Raw genomic sequence first — 20,687 nt, 5'->3', positions numbered from 1 at the left:
CTATAATTTTTTTTTGCTTATGACAGCTTTGGATTATTTTGACAGAGCAAGATTCTCTGCATCCATCTCCCTTTGTTTCATTCTATTTCCTTACTTGCTTATTCGATTTCTACCAAAATCTTACAATCCCCTGATTAATCTAAATGTTGAAGATTTGCACAAAGTAAGATCCTCCATCAGAGCCTAAAAGTAATCCAGAAAAAATAAAATGAAGACTATTAATGGGTTTTTGCTCCTCTCGACTATAGCATTTTCAGTTTTTCAATTAGTCCAAGCTCAATCTCAATCTCAATCAGGTTCTTACTCTGTTTCATAAAAGCTTGATGTTTCTTACAAAACCCTTTTAAATATATCTCATTGAATATTTTATTGAATCATGATTCATGAACAGGATTTATTAGCTTGGATTGTGGATTAATTCCTAAGAACACAACCTATACCGAGACGATAACGAATATAACATACATATCAGACGCGGATTATATCGACAGTGGATTAACCGAAAGGATCAGTGATTCATACAAGTCACAGCTTCAGCAACAGACTTGGACCTTAAGAAGCTTCCCTGAAGGTCAAAGAAACTGTTACAACTTCAATCTCAAAGCGAATCTCAAATATCTGATTAGAGGAACGTTTGTGTATGGGAATTATGATGGTTTGAATCAAATGCCTAAGTTTGATCTTCATATTGGTCCTAATAAATGGACTTCTGTTATGTTGGAAGGAGTAGCAAATGCGACGATCTACGAGATAATTCATGTCTTAACTCAAGATCGTCTTCAAGTTTGTCTTGTCAAAACAGGTAATACGACACCGTTTATATCGTCGTTGGAACTTCGTCTGTTGAACAATAATACTTACGTCACTCAAAGCGGATCGTTGATGTCCTTCGCCAGAATCTACTTTCCAAAGACTGCATATTTCCTCAGGTAAAGAATATGAGGTTTCAAAATTTTCAAATACAATTTATGTGTATTGTTTACATGAGAGAAAAAGAATGTTCAAATACAAATTTATAGATTTGAAATAAACATTTCCAGTTTTTCATAAAGTATTTTAGTAAAATGAAAAACAGAATTAGAACTTTCCGTTAGTTTTTTCCGTTTACGCTTTAAATTTTCTTTCGTTTAAGTTTATAATTACTATTCGTTTGAAGTGATGAATGCATAGTAAGTATACCACTTTTTCATGCTAAGGAAACTTGTTTACGCTAAAATTTACCATTCCTAACATTGAATACATATTTACATTTTTGCAAAGTGATTTGCTATATCTTATGTATGGATTAATGTTTCATGATTATTTTGCTAACATTTTTATAAAAATGAAGCCTCTTTGTCTCTCTCTCTCTCTTTAGGTATTATGATGACTTGTATGATCGAGTTTGGGTTCCATTCAGCCAGAATGAAACATTGTCGCTAAGCACCAATCTACCGATTGATACAAGTAGCAATTCCTACAATGTGCCTCAAAATGTGGCGAATTCCGCTATTATCCCTGCGAAAGCTACTAATTCTCTCAACATATGGTGGGATCTCCAAAACATCAATGCACCATCATATGTATACATGCATTTTGCAGAAATCCAGAATCTTAAATCTAATGAGATCAGAGAATTCGACATTACTTACAATGGTGGTCAGGTTTGGCAAAGTTACTTTAGACCTCACAATCTCAGCATCAAAACAATCTCTAGTCCAACAGCTTTGAGTTCTTCCGATGGTTTTTTCAATTTCACTTTTACAATGACCACAAACTCTACACTTCCTCCACTTATCAATGCCCTTGAGGTTTATATACTTGTAGAAAATTCACTGCTCGAGACATATCAAGATGAAGGTAAATTCCATTTACCCTCATTCTTTTAACCAATTTTTTTTAAGAATTTAGGAAGTATGTAGTTTGTGAGAAACATTTTCAAATCCACATAAATTTTATTGAACTTTAGTGTATATTCAAATATTCAAATTTGTCTAAGTTGACAAGAAATATCAAGTTTTAAATATGATTTCTAGATTTTATTACTCCATCTAATAGAACTCATGCTTTGGTGTTTTTGGTTTTGTTTTGGGTATTACAGTTTCTGCTATGATGAACATCAAGAAAACATATGGATTGAGTAAAAAGGTAAGTTGGCAAGGAGATCCATGTTCTCCTCAAATTTATCGATGGGAAGGCGTAGATTGCCTTTATTTGGACTCCGATCAACCTCTGATCACATCATTGTATGTTTTCTTTTCAGTTCGTTTATATACATTTCATTACTTTATTTTTCTTATAGTATCGAGTTTTCGTCAAAATTCTAACTCTTTAAGATATTAGGAACTTGACAACGAGTGGATTAACCGGTACCATAACGAATGATATATATAATCTCATACAACTGAGGGAACTGTAAGTATCTAACACTATATAACATAACTATACTTAACTATTTGGTATAATCGTTTTCCTTATTTTGATATAATCATTTTCTCTATTTTGTACAATGGACAGAGATTTATCAAATAATGATTTATCTGGAGAGATTCCAGATTTTCTTGCTGATATGAAGATGTTGACAGTAATGTAAGATTCTGCATGTTAGTTAACTCTTTGCTCTTTCTGCTAAGGTTTTCTTGGTTATGTTCTTGAAAGATTCAGTCTTTTCGTTTCGCAGAAACTTAAGAGGAAACCCGAAGCTGAATCTCACAGTTCCAGATTCTATTCATAATAGGATAAGGAACAAATCTTTAAAACTAATGTATGTTTTCTCAACTTTTTTTGTTTCTTTTACAAGTAATGGAAAGTATATAGATGACCTAATCTTCTATTGTTTTTCATTTCCCATTCAATTTTAATGATTTCATTGCAGTATAGATGAAAACGAGAGTAGCGAAAAACACGGTATAAAAGTTCCTTTGGTTGCTATCTTAGCATCAGTGGCTGGTGTGATCGCATTACTAGCTATCTTTACCATATGTTTCATTTTTAAAAGAGAAAAACAGAGAAGTGGGGAAGGTAAAAACATCAGATCATGTCTTTACATTAATGGAAAACATAACAGATTTTTTTAATATTTGATTCATCTTTAATTCTCCTTTTGACCATTATAACAGCTCCAACTAGGGTTAATACTGAGAACAGATCATCTTATCAATCAATCGAAACAAAGGATCGGAAATTTACCTACTCCGAGATACTAAAGATGACGAATAACTTTGAGAGAGTTCTTGGTAAAGGAGGATATGGAAGAGTGTATTATGGAAAACTGGATGATATTCAAGTAGCTGTGAAAATGCTCTTTCATTCATCAGCTGATCAAGATTATAAACATTTCAAAGCAGAGGTAACGTTTAAAATCATTAGTCATTTTTTTTTTTTTTTTGAAATGGAAGTTAAGTTTCTAATCTTTCTTAGGTTGAACTACTTTTAAGAGTCCACCATAGGCATTTGGTGGGACTTGTTGGTTACTGTGATGATGGAGATAACTTGGCTTTGATTTATGAATACATGGCAAATGGAGACTTGAAGGAGAATATGTCAGGTAATTAAACACTTTAACTAAGAGACTTTTATTTGGTGGAATTCGTAATTCTAACAATTGAAACTCGGTATAGGAAACCGCAATGGACATGTTCTAACTTGGGAAAACAGAATGCAAATAGCTATGGAGGCAGCACAAGGTGATAAGATAACAAAAAGTCTTGCTTATATTTTGATTTTGATGTCTTAAATGAAAAATGGACATAAAACAATTATAATTTGTTACAGGATTGGAGTATCTACATAATGGAAGTAGACCACCTATGGTCCATAGAGATGTGAAAACTACTAACATTTTATTGAATGAGCTCTATCAAGCGAAACTAGCCGATTTTGGGCTCTCTAGATCTTCCCCGGTTGAAGGTGAATCTTATGTATCAACGATTGTAGCCGGAACACCTGGTTACTTAGACCCTGAGTGAGTGAATCAATCAATTATCTTACTTATAATAGAATACGAAATGTAATATATTTAATACTCTTTTCAGGTACTATAGAACAAACTTGTTAAGCGAGAAGACCGATGTGTACAGCTTTGGGGTAGTTTTATTAGAAATCATTACAAACCAGCATGTGATTGATACAAACCGCGAGAAAGCGCATATTACAGATTGGGTTGGATTCAAGCTCATGGAAGGAGACATTAGGAATATTATCGACCCGAAACTGATGGGGGAGTTTGATACAAATGGTTTGTGGAAGGCTGTGGAGTTGGCTTTGGCTTGTGTAAACCCTACCTCGAACCGTAGACCGACGATGCCACATGTTGTGATGGAGCTAAAAGAATGTCTCGACTCTGAAATTGCCAGGAAACAAGGTACTCAAGAGATGTTTTCAAGAGATTCGATTGAATTAAGCTTTTCTCCTTCTGGATTCTCACCTGGACCGAGGTGAGTTGAGAGGATTTGATGTTTTTTTGAACCACAATAATCCATTAAAATGTTAAGTTATCTCTGGAACTGAAAATACCGTCTTTCTGCATTGAGTGATTGGTTTTGTTTTTGGCCTTTAGTATTTGTAACTCGTTTTCTTGTGTCACAAGAAAAAATCGCTATCTTGGAAAAAGGAAACCGATAGAGACAAGATGTCGTGTTTTAAAAGTTAATACTGTTTTTTAGTTACTTTGTTTTGATTTCTCTGTTGTTATATTCTTATTGTGACAGAAAATTTTCTGGGAAAGATGAGAAAACATGTTTTTTCAAGAATGTTTTCACGCCCGATCTGGGTCGTCCGGTCCGATCAGTTAATTCACAACCCAAACACTTTTTTGGTTTGGGTTTAGTGTTAACATCCGGCAATTATTAAACCGGAAACCCATAAAAACTTGCGGTTTGATTTTGGGATAAAATATAGGGTATTAGTATTTTTGTTTACTAATATAAGCCCTACTATCGTAATATTATTTTTGGTTTGATTTGGATTAAAAAAGTTTTAATCACTGTATTATTATTAGACTTCATATTTAATATATTAAATACTTTAAAAATTTTTTAATCAATTAATCCGTAGTCGAACTTAGTTGACCAAGTGACCCGATGATTTAGAAGGCTGTTCGGTTCATTTTTCGGGTCGGGTTTAAAAATATTGCAAGAATCCCATATAGTTTTGAAGTAGGAATTTTGGCAGAATTTTCAAAATTAATCTGGATTACATGATTAGAGTTTCGAGATATCCTCACCGGTGGAGCAATTCCTCTAGATGATTTAAATCTTAATTAAATAATCATACCTATTAATTATGATTAGATGTTTTATAAACTTGCTACGTTTTCGGAAAACTTTTCCTAAATAAATATCGAAAAATTGGAAATAAAGAATAAATATTTAAACATTTGTTAATATATGCATTGTATTTACAAATATCAATTATTCCTAAACTACCCTTTACATTAGATTGAACCAATTGTTTCAAAAGAAATTAAGAAAAATTTGTAGAAAAATGATGAAGAAAACATGAAGATATATAAAATATTAAAAATATGTCGTTTTTGTTGACGTTATGGATGAATAAAATTTGATCTATAAAGTTTAGAATACACCTCTGAAATTTAGAATGTGTATTCTATACACTCTATATGTTCTACGAAATTTAGATTATGTATTCTACCCACAGTACATGTTCTACAAAATTTAGAAATCATTTATGTTCTACGGTATTTAGAATACTAATTTCTACGAAATTTAGAATATGTATTCTATACTTTTCTCTCTGTTTTATAACAATTATTCATGTTCTAAAAATGTTTCATGTTCTAAAAATGTTATATAACGTATTCTTAAGATGTTTCTTATATTCTATAAAATTAGAATTATATTCTATCTAATTTAGAATTTCTTTTTTTTTTTAAAAAGGAAACAAAATGTTAGTTAGGATACACGACATAATCTGGCCTTAATTATCTCTACATTATCTCTACACACAACATTAAATTCTTCCTATTAGCCTCATGCATCAAAGTATTTTCTCAAATAAACAATTTTTTTAAGTCTTTGATTTTTAATTCCCACGACACAAATTTGATAATGTACTATCATCAACTGAAAAATGTGATGTTTGATCACTGGATCTTTCAATTTTATAATACAATTGGATTACATATGTGAGAAGTATCTGTCTTACGATCAAACATATTGAACTTGCAAACAAAGACTTGAATCTGATCTACCAGAGACAATGTAAGCGATACACCTCCAAAAAAAAAGTGATACGTGCAACTCGTTATTGGTCAGATGATTCACCGAAATTATCAAAAGCGATTAAGAAGGATCTGAAAGATAAGCATGAATTTGATTATCTGATTCCCTGTTTATACCAAAAGTATTCATAAAACCAAGCAAGTTTTTACTTGGACTTGACTAGGGAACAACATCTCTCCGTGGATCTGTTCATTATTTTGGTCTTGCTCGGTACGGTTTTGATTCAACAAATATTTGGGACGGTTGAGATAAACCAAATATTAGGGAAAGATTTGGCAAGATTTTAGGAAAACAGAAAAAGATTTCTACTCCCTCTGTTTTTTTAAAGTCGTCGTTTTAACGTATTTTGACAAATTAAGAAAATGTATACAATGACTATATTAATCTCATAAAAATGACAAGTAATTATTTACAAATAATTTGTGTTCAATAAAATGAGGGTAATTTGGGTAGTTATTGGCATAAATTACATTATTACCTTAAAACGACAACTAATTTAAAACAAAAAAAAAGCTCTAAAATGACAACTATTCGAAAACGGAGGGAGTATAATTTAATAAGATTTTTAAAGTTTAAGAGTACTTCACCATAGAAAGCATATGTGATAGGGAAAAAAAAAAAGAATGCATGTGGAATTTTTTAAATAAACCTCCTTAATATCCAATTTTCCTAATAAATATTACATTATATTGTTAAACCTTTTTTTTGTCGGCCAGTTAAACCTTTATTTTTTTTGGTAAACGTTAATAAATCACATTATCTTTGAATTATATATATATATATATATTGTTGAAAGTTAGTGATTGGACTACTAATTGTTATAGAATAAAGGAGCAAATCTTTGATTGTATTGATATAGTCACTGCGTTTTTTTTTTTGCAAATAACTAGTACATATATATGCTGAAGAAACTACACAATTCATTTTCTTGTAAATTAGCATCAATTGTTGTAAAAATTTTCCTACAAATTTTTTTATCAATTTTTTTTTTATCAAGAATCCTACGTAATTTTTAAGCTAAGTAGCAAATTTAATATCATTGTTTAAAATTAATATTGGATTACGGTTCGAGATATCCTCACGGATTTCAATGAAAACAAAAATAATCGTATCTGTTATTTGTGATTTGATATTTTATAAATAATTGTGATAAGTCGTTTGGGATTTAGGTCGTTACTTTAACAAGGAAAAAAAAAGGGATTTAGGTCGTTAATTTTTCCTTATAAAACCAACATCTTTTTCGTTGCTGAGACCACCACACATGCAAACTCAGTTTAAATCATGTTTGGTTTCTTGCTCTGTCGACGGAAGAAAGCAAAAGCTTTCACATGGAAAGTGTTGAAGATGCTTCAATCTCGTCTTCTGCTACTCAAACACCAAAAGTATGCAAAAGCTAGACATATACGTATGGATATTGCTGACTACATCCGAAGCAATGAATCCACCAATGCACTCCTCCGAACCGAACAGCTCTTCCTCGTCGAAAACTCGATTTCAATCTACGATTTGTTGCTTAAGTTCACAGATTTCATAATCCGACGCTTCTCCCCAATTCGAAAACACGGGTAATTACTATATATTTTGTTTCTCTCTTAAATATTCTCTGATTATATATGTAGGTTTGATTCAAACACTAATTCGATAATTAACATGCAGAGAACTGGTTAATGACGATACTTCGGAAGCAGTTTCGACTCTTATCTATGCATCTGTGAAGTGTAAAGATATACCTGAAATGCTTACTTTAAGCGAGCTGGTTGGTCAACGTTATGGTCAACGTTATGTAACAACTGCTATTCAGGTTCTCCCTGGGAATCTTGTAAACACGGAGATCAAAAAGAAATTGTCGATATATTCAGTATCCGAACATGTGAAGTGTCGAATGGTGGATGAAATAGCCAAGGAATCGGGTTACCGTTTAGAAATACTAAGGCTGGAACATAAATCTGAGAATGAAAACAAGGTGATTGTTTTTGTTATTATTGTAGATATATATTTGTTGTTCCTGGTTTCATAATATTTAGGGATTGTGTGTGTTTAGGTATTTGACGTGAAAGAGAAGAAAGTAATGGATTTGGATAAAGAAGAGAGAAGCAAGAAAGAGTCACCACAGGAGGTGTATAAATTTATCCTCACCGATGTCAAAGACGAGAGAAGCAAGAAAGAGACATCAATGAAAGATGATTACATAGAAGATGTGATGAAGTCTAGATTGTTGGCTGAAAAAGCGAAGAAGTCAGGTCACCGTTTAGAAATATTAAGGCCGGAATATAAACCTGAGATTGAAAATCAGGTTAGTTTTTTTTGCTATTTTTTAAATACAGATCAGTATTTTTTTTTTTTTTGGTTTCATAATATTTGATTTGTGTGTGTCTAGGTTTATGAAGAGGAAGAGAAGAAAGTAATTGATCCGGATATGGATATTACATCTTATGAAGAGCCACCACACGAGGTGTATAAATTTAGCATCACCAATTTCGAAGAAGAGATAATGGAAGATGATTACGTAGAAGATGTGAAGTGTAGAACGTTGGATGAAATAATGAAGAAATCCGGTCACCGTTTAGAAATATCAAGGCGGAAATATAAACCTGAGAATGAAAAACAGGTTATTATTATTTTTGTTATTTTGTAATTAGGATCAGTAGATATATATATAGATATATATATATATATATATACTGATCATAATTACAAAATATATATATATATATATATGTTTTTTTTTTTCTTTTTGGTTTCATAATATTTGACTTGTGTGTGTTTAGGTTTATGAAGAGGAAGAGAAGAAAGTAATTGATCCGGATGTGGATATTAGATCTTATGAAGAGTCACCACACGAGGTGTATAAATTTAGCCTCACCGATTTCGAAGAAGAGATAATGGAAGATGATTACATAGAAGATGTGAAGTGTAGAATGTTGGATGAAATAACGAAGAAGTCCGGTCACCGTTTAGAAATATCAAGGCGTGAATATAAACCTGAGAATGAAAAACAGGTTATTTTTTTTTTTGTTATTTATTAATTAAGATTAGTAGATATATATGTTTTTTTTTTCTTTTTGATTTCGTAATATTGACTTGTGTGTGTTTAGGTTTATGAAGAGGTAGAGAAGAAAGTAATTGATCCGGATGTGGATATGAGATCTTATGAAGAGTCACCACACAAGGTGTATAAATTTAGCCTCACCGATTTCGAAGAAGAGATAATGGAAGATGATTACATCGACGATGTGAAGTGTAGATTGTTGGATGAAATAATGAAATCCGGTCACCGTTTAGAAATATCAAGCCGGGAATATAAACCTGAGATTGAAAAACAGGTTATTATTTTATTGTTATTTTGTAATAAAGATCAGTATATATATTTGGTTTCATAATATTTGACTTGTGTGTGTTTAATTAGGTTTATGAAGAGGAAGAGAAGAAAGTAATTGATCCGGATATGGATATTAGATCTTATGAAGAGTCACCAGACAAGGTGTATAACTTTAGCCTCACTGATTTCGAAGAAGAGATAATGGAAGATGATTACATAGAAGATGTGAAGTCTAGATTGTTGGCTGAAATAAAGAAGAAGTGTGGTCACCGTTTAGAAGTATTAAGGCCGGAATATAAACCTGAGATAAAAAAAAAACCTGAGATTGAAAAACAGGTGATTTTTTAATTATTATTTTTGTAATAAAGATTAGTAGATATATAATTGTTTTTCTTGGTTTTATAATATTTTGGATTTGTTTGTGTTTAGGTCAATGAAGAGGAAGAGAAGAAAGTAATGAATACGGATGAGTCACCAGAAGAGGTGGAGAAATATTTTAGTCTCACAGATGTTGAAGAAGAGAGAAGCAATGAAGATACATCAATGGAAGATGATTACATAGAAGATGTGAAGCGTAGTATGGTGGATAAAATAACGAAGAAGTTCGGTCACCTTTTAGAAATATTAAGGCCGGAATATAGCAGACCTGAGATTGGAAAACAGGTAATTTTTTTTTGTTATTCTATTAGTAAAGATCAGTAGATATATATATATTTTTTTGGTTTCGTAATATTTTGGGGGTTTGTGTGTTTAGGTCAATGAAGAAAAAGAGAAGAATGTAATGAATATGGATATTAGATGTGCTGATCAGTCACCATACGAGGTGTATAAAATTAGCCTCACCGATGTTGAAGAAGAGAGAAGCAAGGAAGATACATCAATGGAAGATGATTACATAGAAGATGGTCAAGTGGGAAAAGATCAAAGAGTATTCAGATTCCGAAAAAGTAGTGAAGAGAAGAGAAAACCATCATCACCATTATCAACACTAATGGAGTTTAGGAATACGGAGAGTTTGACGTATTACATGAGGCAAACAAGGACTCATCAAAGAAGAAGAAGATCATCAACATCACCACATTGTCGCCATTGTGTAGAATACAATGAGTTCAAAGTGAAGAAGGAAGAAGAAGAAGAAGAAGAAGAAGAAAGACAAAGCTTAAAAACCAAGAATGTTCATTCGAAGCTTCATGAGTACGAAAAGTTTTTAACTCAGTTTAAAAAGAAGAAGGAAGCAGAAAACGAGAGACGAAGATTATTCCCCAAAGGCTTTGAGCCTACGCTTCCTGATTACGACGAAGTTATTACTCGGTTTAGAGCGCTGGAGGCACAAGAAGAAGAAAGACAACGATTAGCAGCAACAAAACATATTCATCCTAACCTTCCTGATTACGACCAAATTGTTACTCAGTTTAAAGCGCTAAAGGAAGAAGAAAAACAAGGACAAAGAATACGAACAAAATGACATCATGTACTTTCAACATCGGTCAATACTTCTTGATTATTACATTCAATCTATTCTTAAGAATGTAATCTCCTATCCTATGTAACGTCTTTGTATTTTTGGGTAGGAAACAATAATATTGTCATAAAGTTTTATATTTCGATTTACACATCAATAATGAGAAATTAAAAGCAATTTCGTTTCCTTAGTATTTGCTCCTTAACGATACACAATTATGATTCCGTATTTAACACGGAAATGAGGCCTTCTCTACTCTTCAACCAATTGCTGGTGTTCTCCGATAAACACCTTAACATCACCAGACATATTCTTCACCTCTCTTTCTATGATCTCACTAGAATATCTAGCAAATTCGCTTCAACCTGACAGAACTTTATTTCTTTCACGTCTCTTGATTTTGCATGCATATTTAACCTCTCAATTATATTCTTACCTCTGTTTTTTCTTCTTATTTTGAGTATTAATATTTCAATTCCACATAATTCAAGGAGCTACGAAGATAAAAGCGTTTGAGTTTCTCAAAGCCTACAAACTCTACCTCTATAGATTGATTTTCATGTTCCATGTTCCTCATAACCTTTTTTATTTTTTTGTGCATTTACTGAATCTGCTTAGATTTACACATTACTGAATATTTCCATGGTCTCTTTTATTTCCGGGTTATAAGGTTTTGATCCAAAACATTTCTAAAGTGGTGTATCTACGTTTAGCTTATTATACATGTGTTGGTTCGGAGTGAAAGGTTTTGCGTTGGTTCGGAGACTAAGAGTTGGCCGTCTAGGTGATGAATAAGCTCATGATATCAGTTTTCCAGAGTCATGTGCTTCTGGTCATTCTTCCATTTTCAGTTTTTTTTTTTTTTTTTTTTTTTTTTTTTTTTCTTACACAATGTAGTTTTAATTGGTTCTTTTATATTTGACATCTAATTTATTTTCATGGCATCATTGTTTGAGTTATAATGTGATGATTATAAGCAGACTAGCAGAGTAAGGAAATGGGAAGACCATTATGATATTATTCTTGTTTGATTGCTCGAGTAATTAACTCAATACACTTAACCGTTAGGAAGTATATTCGAGATCGATACACAAAGACCAAAGATACTCTAAGGATTTCTGAGACTCGTTCTTAGCTAAATACGAAATCATAATTGTGTATCGTTAAGGAGCAAATACTAATTCAAAAATTGATATTTACAATCTGTTTTTAATAACTTTAAATATATTAGTTAAGATTGAAGGGAAATTTACGACTTCTACCACAAAATGGTGGGTCCATTTCTGCAAATGCCACATTTTCGAAAACTCCTCAGATATACCACATTCTTGTGGTAGGTTGCAATTGATCTGACGATTTTGCCCCCACTCTTTTGGCAACGTGGGAAAGGAGATGCTCCCTGTTTTCCAGCAGACAAAAAACCACTCTTTCTCATTTGCTTTGCCGTACGAAGAGAGAGAGGTTCTCGAATATGGCATTTAATGTTGTGCAGAGTAATTAATGCTGCAACAGCAAAATGTATCTCTTCCATAAAATCATCATTTTATGTCATTATTATATTCCTAATACATCATTAAAATGTAAAGATCATTAGCTCATTGGGGGCAAAACAAATCTGAACCAAAAAATTTGAAATATTATCTCTCGAAGATCTGAAGATGGTTTACAGCTGAAGAGTTAAGATTTGTGTTCCTAACAGCTAACGGACGTGAGTTTTGGATAGATTTTTCTTTTTTTTTTATGTCCTCACACCATTAATGTTTATTTTTCCGAGTTGGTTGTCTTGAATGCAAATTCTCTGACTGTTAGAATATATGTTTTTCCAGTTTTCTTGTCCTTATTTTCAGAATTTTTAACGAGCATTTAATGTGAAATTTTATTGACTTTCCGATGTTGTTTTTTACACAGGGACATTTCATCTCGATGGACGACGGTGTGTTGATTTTCGTTGGTGTATGGGTTTGTCCCGACAACGGAGTTTGGCGTTTCAATGTTTCGAATCGGAAATATGCCAAATGTGTCGACGTTTGTGCTGCAGACACGTTTGAAGATCTAACGGTGAAGGTGTCAAAAGCATTTGGCATATGTTTCCTTGATACTGGGGCCCAGCTTAGCTATTGGTGCGAAGGACAAGACCTCGTTTTCACCCAGGCTAAGATGCCTCCTGTGGCAATCGATACCGACAGTGGATTGGCTAAGTTCAAACAGGCAAAGAAAGTTAATACTGGGTTGAACATGTATTTGACCCTCGGGAAACAAAGCTCTAATGCTGGTGCAGATGTCGGCGGCGATGTTTGTGGGTCACCCAAAAACGGAATTATCGATGTAGACGACAGTTACGGGGATATACGTCTCGGGGGTGTCGAGTTTCCAGGGAAGTCCACCGCAGACACATGTTCAACTGAATTGCTGTTGAGAGCAGTTTCAGAAGCAGAAGCAGCTTATAAGGATAGAGCTTGTGGACAACAGAACACATCCGCAGATCTTCCAGGTCCACATGCCACGAATGCTGGTTTGTGCAGAAATGTATTGACATTTGAAGATCCAGAGTTTCTGAAAGCCATCGATGAGATGGAAGATGGGTGTTTGGACAAGACTAGAAACTCGGTGAACAATAAAAGTATTGGAAAAAGGAAGATGGTAGACGACATTTTGACCACACCAATACGTTGTGGACGAAAATATGGCGACATAAATGGAGATTCAGACGTTGGAAGTGTGTCCATTGATCACGAGGTTGATTATGACTTTAACAAGATGAGGGAGTTAATTGACAAAGACTATCCTCTTGATTGGGATCCATATGCTGATATTCGAGGGCATAATAAGTGTAGCCATATCGAACTTGATCTTCTTCAAAATCCGCTTCTTCGAGCTAAAAATGCGTCTTCAGATGGAAGTCTGGATAAGGGTGTTAGTGGACCAAACAACGTTCCAAGAACGCCCCATCTGTCTCCTATAGGTTTCAGTCTTCAAATAGATTACGAGAGTGTAGAAGTGGAAGAGTTGATGGTTGAAGATAGTGGCGGTGTTCGTAAAGAGATTATTACTCAACGAACTCGTGCACGAAATCCACACGGACATGTGTTACGAATGAGTAGTCTAGAAGATGTGGATTTGCGTGAGCCTCATGATAGACCACCTCCGACAATATTGTTGGGCAAAGAAAATATAGACACCAATATTGTTCCTGTTGATTGCCATGTGAAGACGTGGTCTACAGACAAAGATCGTGGACAGCCAAGTCCCATTGGTGTAGACATGGACAAAATCGATAATGTGGATTTACGAGAGGCTCAGGATATACCACATTCGACATCATTGCTGGGGTGCGATACTATAGACAATAATATTGGTCCTGTTAGTTGTCGTGGGAAGACGAGATCTGCAGATATAGATCATACACTGCAAACTAATATTGTCGCCGATACGCTTTCTATCGTAGGGGACACGAATAACCCTCCAGATGATAGACACGAGAGACTGGATGGACAAACACCGATTATATTATCAGCCACCGACAATATAGACGCTAACGTGGCCCCTGTCAATTGTTCTGCAAGGACGAGTTCTGCTGATAACGCCCGTGGACCAATTAATGAGGCTTTGGAGCAGTTCACTGCCGTCCTAAGAAATATGGACCCCAGTGGACACAATTCGCAGCCGTTAAGTACAGACGACGTTTATGTCCCCGATAGCGGAATCACGAATTTCATGGGCATGGAACGTGGACAATCTAGTAATGCTGACAACACAATACAAACCAGGAATCCAACTCATTTTACTCAAAACGTTGTGGAACCTTTGTCTATTGATTTTGTTGATATTCAAAGAGACCTCGATCAGATAACTGCGGAGGATCCTATTCTTTTTACTGATGCTGCACCATTCCGGGATAATGCCATTCGCGCGCCCAGCGACAAAGCTAATATGAACCTAAGGAGATCCGGTGATGCTCTGTTCATAGGGAGGGTGTTCAAGGATAAGAATGAGATGCACAAGGCTTTGTCTGTTTACTCGATAAAGAGATTGTTCAACTTCAGAATCAAGGCATCCGACAAGACAAGAGTTATTGCTGTATGTGATGACCCTAAATGCAACTGGAGGGTCTATGCTATTAACCACAAAAACTCCAAGAACGTCCAAATCCGAACTGCTACTCTACAACATAACTGTTGCGTCGGAACAAGATCTCAATATGGTAAGAAAGCTACAGCTACAATCCTTGGTGATCTACTAAAAGCCAAATATGCACATGGGAAAAAAGGTCCACGAGCGTGTGAACTTCCGGAGATTGTGTTGGCAGAACTCAATGTCACGATATCTTACATGAAAGCTTGGAATGCAAAGGAACTGGCTATGCATAGAGCAAGAGGAAACGCCGAAGAGGGTTACAAGTTCTTGTTAACTTATCTACATCTCTTAAAGTCAACAAATCCGGGTACTTTGTCTTCTGTCCACACCACTACAACCATAGAAGGTGCAACATTGTTCAAGTATTTATTTTTTGCGTTAGGCGCCTCGATAGCAGGGTATAGACATCTCAGAAAGGTCATCTGCATCGATGGAACACAAACGAAGGGTAAGTATCAGAGCTGTCTTGTTGCAGCCAGTGGACAGGATGTGAATTATCAAATTTTCCCATTAGCCTTCGGTATTGTGGACAGCGAAAATACATTGTCGTGGACATGGTTCTTCCGTTAATTATCCCAATTTGTTCCTGACGAAGAAGATCTGGTTTTTGTTTATGACAGACATGCTGCTATATACGCCGGTCTTCGAAGTGTCTATCCCTTGGCAAAACATGGAACATGTACTGTCCATTTGTTCCGGAATGTTAAGCATCATTTTAAGTGTGAAGGCTTAGCGGCGATGGTGTCTAATGCGGCCAGAGCGTATACTGTTGGGGATTTAAGGTATTGGTGGGACGAAATTGTTGCGAGGAACAGGAAGTGCGCCGAATATCTTCTCGAGATAGGTATCCCTCATTGGACCTTAGCTTTCTTCCCTGGTATGCGCTACAATCTTATGAGTAGCAATATCTCCGAGTCTTTAAACGCAACTCTTCAAAAAGCTATCGATTTCCCTGTTGTTACCATGGTTGAATTTATAAGAACCATGTTGATGAGATGGTTTTGCCAACGGCGGGCCGAGGCAAATAAGACACAGACAAGGTGCACACCCAAGATTGAAGAAATGTTAATTGAACATCTAAAGGATGCAACTGACTGTGCTGTCATCGCATCTACAGATTTGATTTTCCAAGTAAACGATGGATATGGCTGCGTGTTTACTGTGGATCTTGGAAAAAAAACATGTACATGCCGAGTATTTGACGTGTTAATGGTCCCATGTTGCCACGCCCTTGCTTGTGTTGGCATCCACAACGTCGACATTTACTCTCTTCTTGGGGAATATTGTATGGTTGAAGAGTGGAGGAAGTTGTGGCGTGAAATGATCTTACCTCCAGCAAGAGAGAAGGATGTAGATTTGCCAGTACAGTTGACGGAAGTTAGTATGAAGCCTCCCAAAACTAAAAGGGGTTCTGGACGACCTCGAACTGTCAGGATACCTTCACAAGGAGAGCAGTCGGTGAGCACTTCGCATCTACATGTTGTATGATTTATATGTGTCCATCTATCTAGATATTTCTATACCAATAATTATGTCTATTTCAAATAATACAGGGGAAAGGGGGGAAGAAGTCCAAACCTAACAAGTGCACGACTTGTGGAAAGAACGGCCATAATAGGGCAACATGTAAGAACCCTATATGAGACCCAGAAGAAAGAGGAATGGTCGGTTTATTGTCACTTTAATTTCGGTACTTATAGTATTCGGTATCTTTCGGCGTGTTTTTTGGGGCAACTGCGTGGACATTATTATGGACATAGTCCGAATTAGCCCAGAGTATAGTTTGGTCCATCAAACGGCTCAAGTTGTTTTTTGTAAGGGGCTTATTCTCTCATATGTTTATTGCCAAGTTATTTTGGGATGTATGTTGGCAATTTAATATAATCGGAATGTTTTTTGGGATTTTATTTTGTCATGAGAAAGGCATAGGCTTAAACTGCATTGATTGTGTACTACAACAAAGAACAAAGACTCTAATACAACAATACGTCCCTAAGAATAAACGACGAATGCCGATTTGAGGACTAAAACAAAGGTCATACTGAAAAAAAACTAGGAAAGCCGATTCGTGGACCAAAACAAAAACAAGCAAACTGAATAACCAAAAGCAGTGTCAGCCGGTTTAAGGACCAAATATTCATAAAGCCGATATTAAAATTCATGTCTATTACCCTATATAGTCCAAATAATAGACCATATTAAACACAGTTGCAGAACATTCCCTTGAAGATTCCGCACCTCCACCATGCGTAACAAGGAGGACATCTTTTTGCCTCTGTGCATTTGTCGCATGCTTCGAAGTTGAACGGGATCTTTTTCTTAAACCTTGACAAAGCGGAACACCGTCTTTCACAATAGGTAGCGTTTGAACACACAGCCCCATGGCATGGGTAGACAATTTCTGGCATTGTGTGGAACACCTTCCCCGAGACGTCTTCCACGTCTTTTTCTGCGTCAAGAGTTTTTCGGAATTTGTCCATGACTGCAATTCCTTCATCTTCCTCACCTACACACAAAAGAAAGAGTGAAAGAGCAAAAGACATTTCTCTGGATAGTCTATCACGTGTGAAAAGAAAATCCCATTTGAATGCCAGACATGCTATGGCGTCACCATATAGACCATCTCTTGCCACCATTCGTAAACTCTCTAGATACATAGCGGTAGGGTTGCGTGCTCTTATTGTCCGTTCAAAGAAAGAACGGAAGTAGGAGTTTATGTTTACAACATGTGGATGGTCCTCAATCATGGTAATGGATGTTGCCTTCAACACATATTCGTTGAATGCAAGGGACGCCCCTTCACTCCCAGAAGCAATTAGCGGTCCAAGATGATGGAAGCCTGCTTGAGCTACAAGACTCACTATGTAAAGAACGAGATGGTGTGGTAGTGATTGTAGGTTGGCCATGACTGCCTTTTCAATTTTCTGTGTAATGTTTCATTGGCTGTGGACATGCATATATATAGTCCTACAACTTTTTCTGGTTGTTTGTCAATTTAATACTAGCATTAAAACCTTCTACATACTTAAACCAGATTAAGTTGATTCTAATAAATATAGTTGGTGGGAGTTCAGCTGCATTTATGACACGCACTAACTGTCTATTATGGACAAGACATCCAAATTAATATCATTATCATCATTGCTCAAATTTCTCGAGATAAACCAACCCGAGTAACAAATGTATTTAGATAGCATTATAATATTATTGAAGGTTTATTTTGCGTTGCCTTGCTTAGTATTCGCTTGTCTATGGTGGACTACAGCTATTTTCGACGTTATCATAAAGGTGAATTGAAAATACATAAACCAATCTTGAATATCAGAATAACATTCATAATATGATTCCGAAATGCAAAATAAGATTCATACCCATAGAAGGGTTACATGATAATAAGCGGATAAAATTTGAGAATACATAGGTAGACAGATACATTATAAAAGGTGGACATAATTATCATTAGTTTGCCGGGTTTTGTCTAGTAAAAACACACACCGACACTAATAAGGATCGCAAACACGGCGAGAACAACCATTATCAATAATGCATTTCGACCCCCAAGTCCACTTGGACGAGCAGCTCTGTTCCCCTCCATTTCCAAGACCATTCCCTTGACTTCGTCTATGCGCACATCAAATTCGTTCATGATCTCCTTCAGATGGTTGATGTCCACATTGTTTTCTGTAACTTGATTCCACATGCAAGGGGGGTCAACATTGTCTCCGTTGGGGAAACGAAGCATACACCCAAGGCGATTTTCGCCCTCTTGGACAAGATGTCTCAGATCTTCAAACTCATCCAATATGGCAGCATCCCACCATTTAAAAACGTGTTTTCTATCTATACTTGCCTGCCAACACATAATGGATATTAAATTATAGACACCAAAATATTGGACATGCATTTTAATCAGTAAACCCTTCCATGGACCAGTCATATCTACTTGTGGACATCCTAATACTACCGTGTAAGTCTAAACAATCTATATACTTACATCTTCATTCTCGCATGTGTAGTACAACCTGTTAGGTTCGTCAAGGTCGGTGGAAGTATTCAGCACAATTCTCCCATGGCAGAAGCATCTCCTTGGTATCCCAAAATTACCGTTCACTCGATCCCTTGATCTTATGGAGGATGCTGAAGAAGAAGAGGATAGGCTGTAACTAAAAGTCCTACCCATTTTCTATCTCTTTTTGTTTTGGAAGTTATGAGAGAGAAGCTTTAGATATCTCGAATGGGTATGTATGTACCAAAGATGGAGATAGCAACAAAACTTAGTAGGTTAACACTTTAAATTGTGTTTGTTTTTTAATCTTTGTCCGATTATTTTGTTTGCCCCCACTCGTAGTTGACGAGGAAAAGTACACAAGTTCCTTGTTTACGAACAGGTTTCGTCTGAAGCTTTACAAAGAAATCGGTTATCGAGAATATGACATTAATTGTTTGCAGAGGAATTAAATGCCAAACAGAAGCAAGGAAAGTACTTTTTTAAAAAATTAAATATTTGTTATTTCTCCAAACAGAGAAACAGCGAAATGATTACTAATCTGCACATTTTATCTCTCCAAACAAAGCGTTCCCCTTTGTTAGGTTATATCTCTCCACAAACGGCGAAATGATTGACGTAAAGAGATGCTTTCCACTTTTTCTGACATTAATTAATTGATTTTACATTTTCCAACGTAATTCATTGCAAACAAAAAGGAAATATCGAGATGAGGATGACAACAGGGTTCTTTGTTTTTGTGATTTAATTATATTGTTGTGATACTTGTAGTTGTGTGTTTTCATTTAGAAAAATCCTTAAGTTAAGCAGAACAAATAATATGTCCATATAAATGTAGTTATAAAAACTTAAATATTAAAATAAAAAGGTCCATCCCAGAAAAACAAACCAAACAACCTAACGTCCATATTCCGATCATGTTTGTAATTCGGAAACCCTAAAATTCATAGAATAAAACATATTAAACATAGTCTATTACATAACTGTCATCCTCGCAGGGACTGATGAAACTCCTCGTAAATGTCAAGGGCGTATTGCAAGCGTAGACAATCCACCATATCATCGCTAATGCCATCAAGCCCAAGTCCTTGGGAATGTTGTTCGATGAACTTCACCGAGAGAGGACCGCAGTCACCGGTTTGGTCGTTTTGACTAACATCAGATAACCTCTCGTACACAAACGAGGTCGCCACTGGACTTGTGCTATTGGTATCCTGGACGAGATCTTCCACAATGGCTTTCAGCATTACCACAATAGGTTTCATTATCTTGTCCACCGCCTTCTTGTTATTTGCCCTTTCAAGCGAGTCCATTATAGAAATTTTGCCGGTTTTCAGATCGATCATAAGGGCCACCCAATGATCAGAACCCCAACTCATTGGTGCATACAAGATGTCCACATCGCTATACCAACCAAGTATATTCATTCGACCTGGGACGACGCCGCAGACGTAATTCTTGATTAAACTTGTCCATGACCAGGCTTGTTTCTTCTTTGACTTGTTGAATTTCGGGAATTCATTGCATAGTGTGCGTGTAAACCAC

The 20,687-nt window shown here is 35.5% G+C and overlaps 2 protein-coding genes across 2 annotated transcripts; both read left to right on the top strand.

Annotated features, from left to right (window-relative positions):
• Window positions 1-32: 32 nt before the first annotated feature.
• On the top strand, window positions 33-4,753 carry LOC110224598 (probable LRR receptor-like serine/threonine-protein kinase At1g51860). Its single transcript, XM_021010896.1, has 13 exons — window positions 33-296; window positions 392-929; window positions 1,358-1,839; window positions 2,081-2,225; window positions 2,323-2,394; window positions 2,497-2,568; window positions 2,660-2,743; window positions 2,855-3,000; window positions 3,099-3,328; window positions 3,400-3,526; window positions 3,600-3,665; window positions 3,754-3,943; window positions 4,014-4,753. The coding sequence occupies exons 1-13, from the start codon at window positions 209-211 to the stop codon at window positions 4,417-4,419; spliced, it is 2,646 nt and encodes an 881-aa protein (XP_020866555.1). The 5' UTR covers window positions 33-208; the 3' UTR covers window positions 4,420-4,753.
• Window positions 4,754-7,254: 2,501 nt separating this feature from the next.
• On the top strand, window positions 7,255-11,364 carry LOC9330402 (calponin homology domain-containing protein DDB_G0272472). Its single transcript, XM_021010756.1, has 9 exons — window positions 7,255-7,786; window positions 7,878-8,184; window positions 8,263-8,514; window positions 8,599-8,829; window positions 8,990-9,220; window positions 9,317-9,544; window positions 9,628-9,876; window positions 9,970-10,203; window positions 10,295-11,364. The coding sequence occupies exons 1-9, from the start codon at window positions 7,503-7,505 to the stop codon at window positions 11,003-11,005; spliced, it is 2,727 nt and encodes a 908-aa protein (XP_020866415.1). The 5' UTR covers window positions 7,255-7,502; the 3' UTR covers window positions 11,006-11,364.
• Window positions 11,365-20,687: the final 9,323 nt, after the last annotated feature.

This window comes from Arabidopsis lyrata (assembly GCF_000004255.2).
Source record: "Arabidopsis lyrata subsp. lyrata unplaced genomic scaffold ARALYscaffold_1, whole genome shotgun sequence".
Lineage (NCBI taxonomy): Eukaryota > Viridiplantae > Streptophyta > Magnoliopsida > Brassicales > Brassicaceae > Arabidopsis > Arabidopsis lyrata.
Note: the sequence above shows the minus strand (reverse complement) of the source record. Positions and strands in the feature narration are given on the sequence as shown.

Excerpts from the sequence above, each read along its gene's own strand:
- LOC9330402 (XM_021010756.1), top strand. The coding sequence starts at position 7,503 with ATGTTTGGTTTCTTGCTCTGTCGACGGAAGAAAGCAAAAGCTTTCACA. Across the intron at positions 8,830-8,989 it reads AACCTGAGAATGAAAAACAG|GTTTATGAAGAGGAAGAGAA; the intron begins GTTATTATTATT and ends GTGTGTGTTTAG. Across the intron at positions 9,221-9,316 it reads AACCTGAGAATGAAAAACAG|GTTTATGAAGAGGTAGAGAA; the intron begins GTTATTTTTTTT and ends GTGTGTGTTTAG.
- LOC110224598 (XM_021010896.1), top strand. The coding sequence starts at position 209 with ATGAAGACTATTAATGGGTTTTTGCTCCTCTCGACTATAGCATTTTCA. Across the intron at positions 930-1,357 it reads AAGACTGCATATTTCCTCAG|GTATTATGATGACTTGTATG; the intron begins GTAAAGAATATG and ends CTCTCTCTTTAG. Across the intron at positions 3,001-3,098 it reads AAAACAGAGAAGTGGGGAAG|CTCCAACTAGGGTTAATACT; the intron begins GTAAAAACATCA and ends CCATTATAACAG.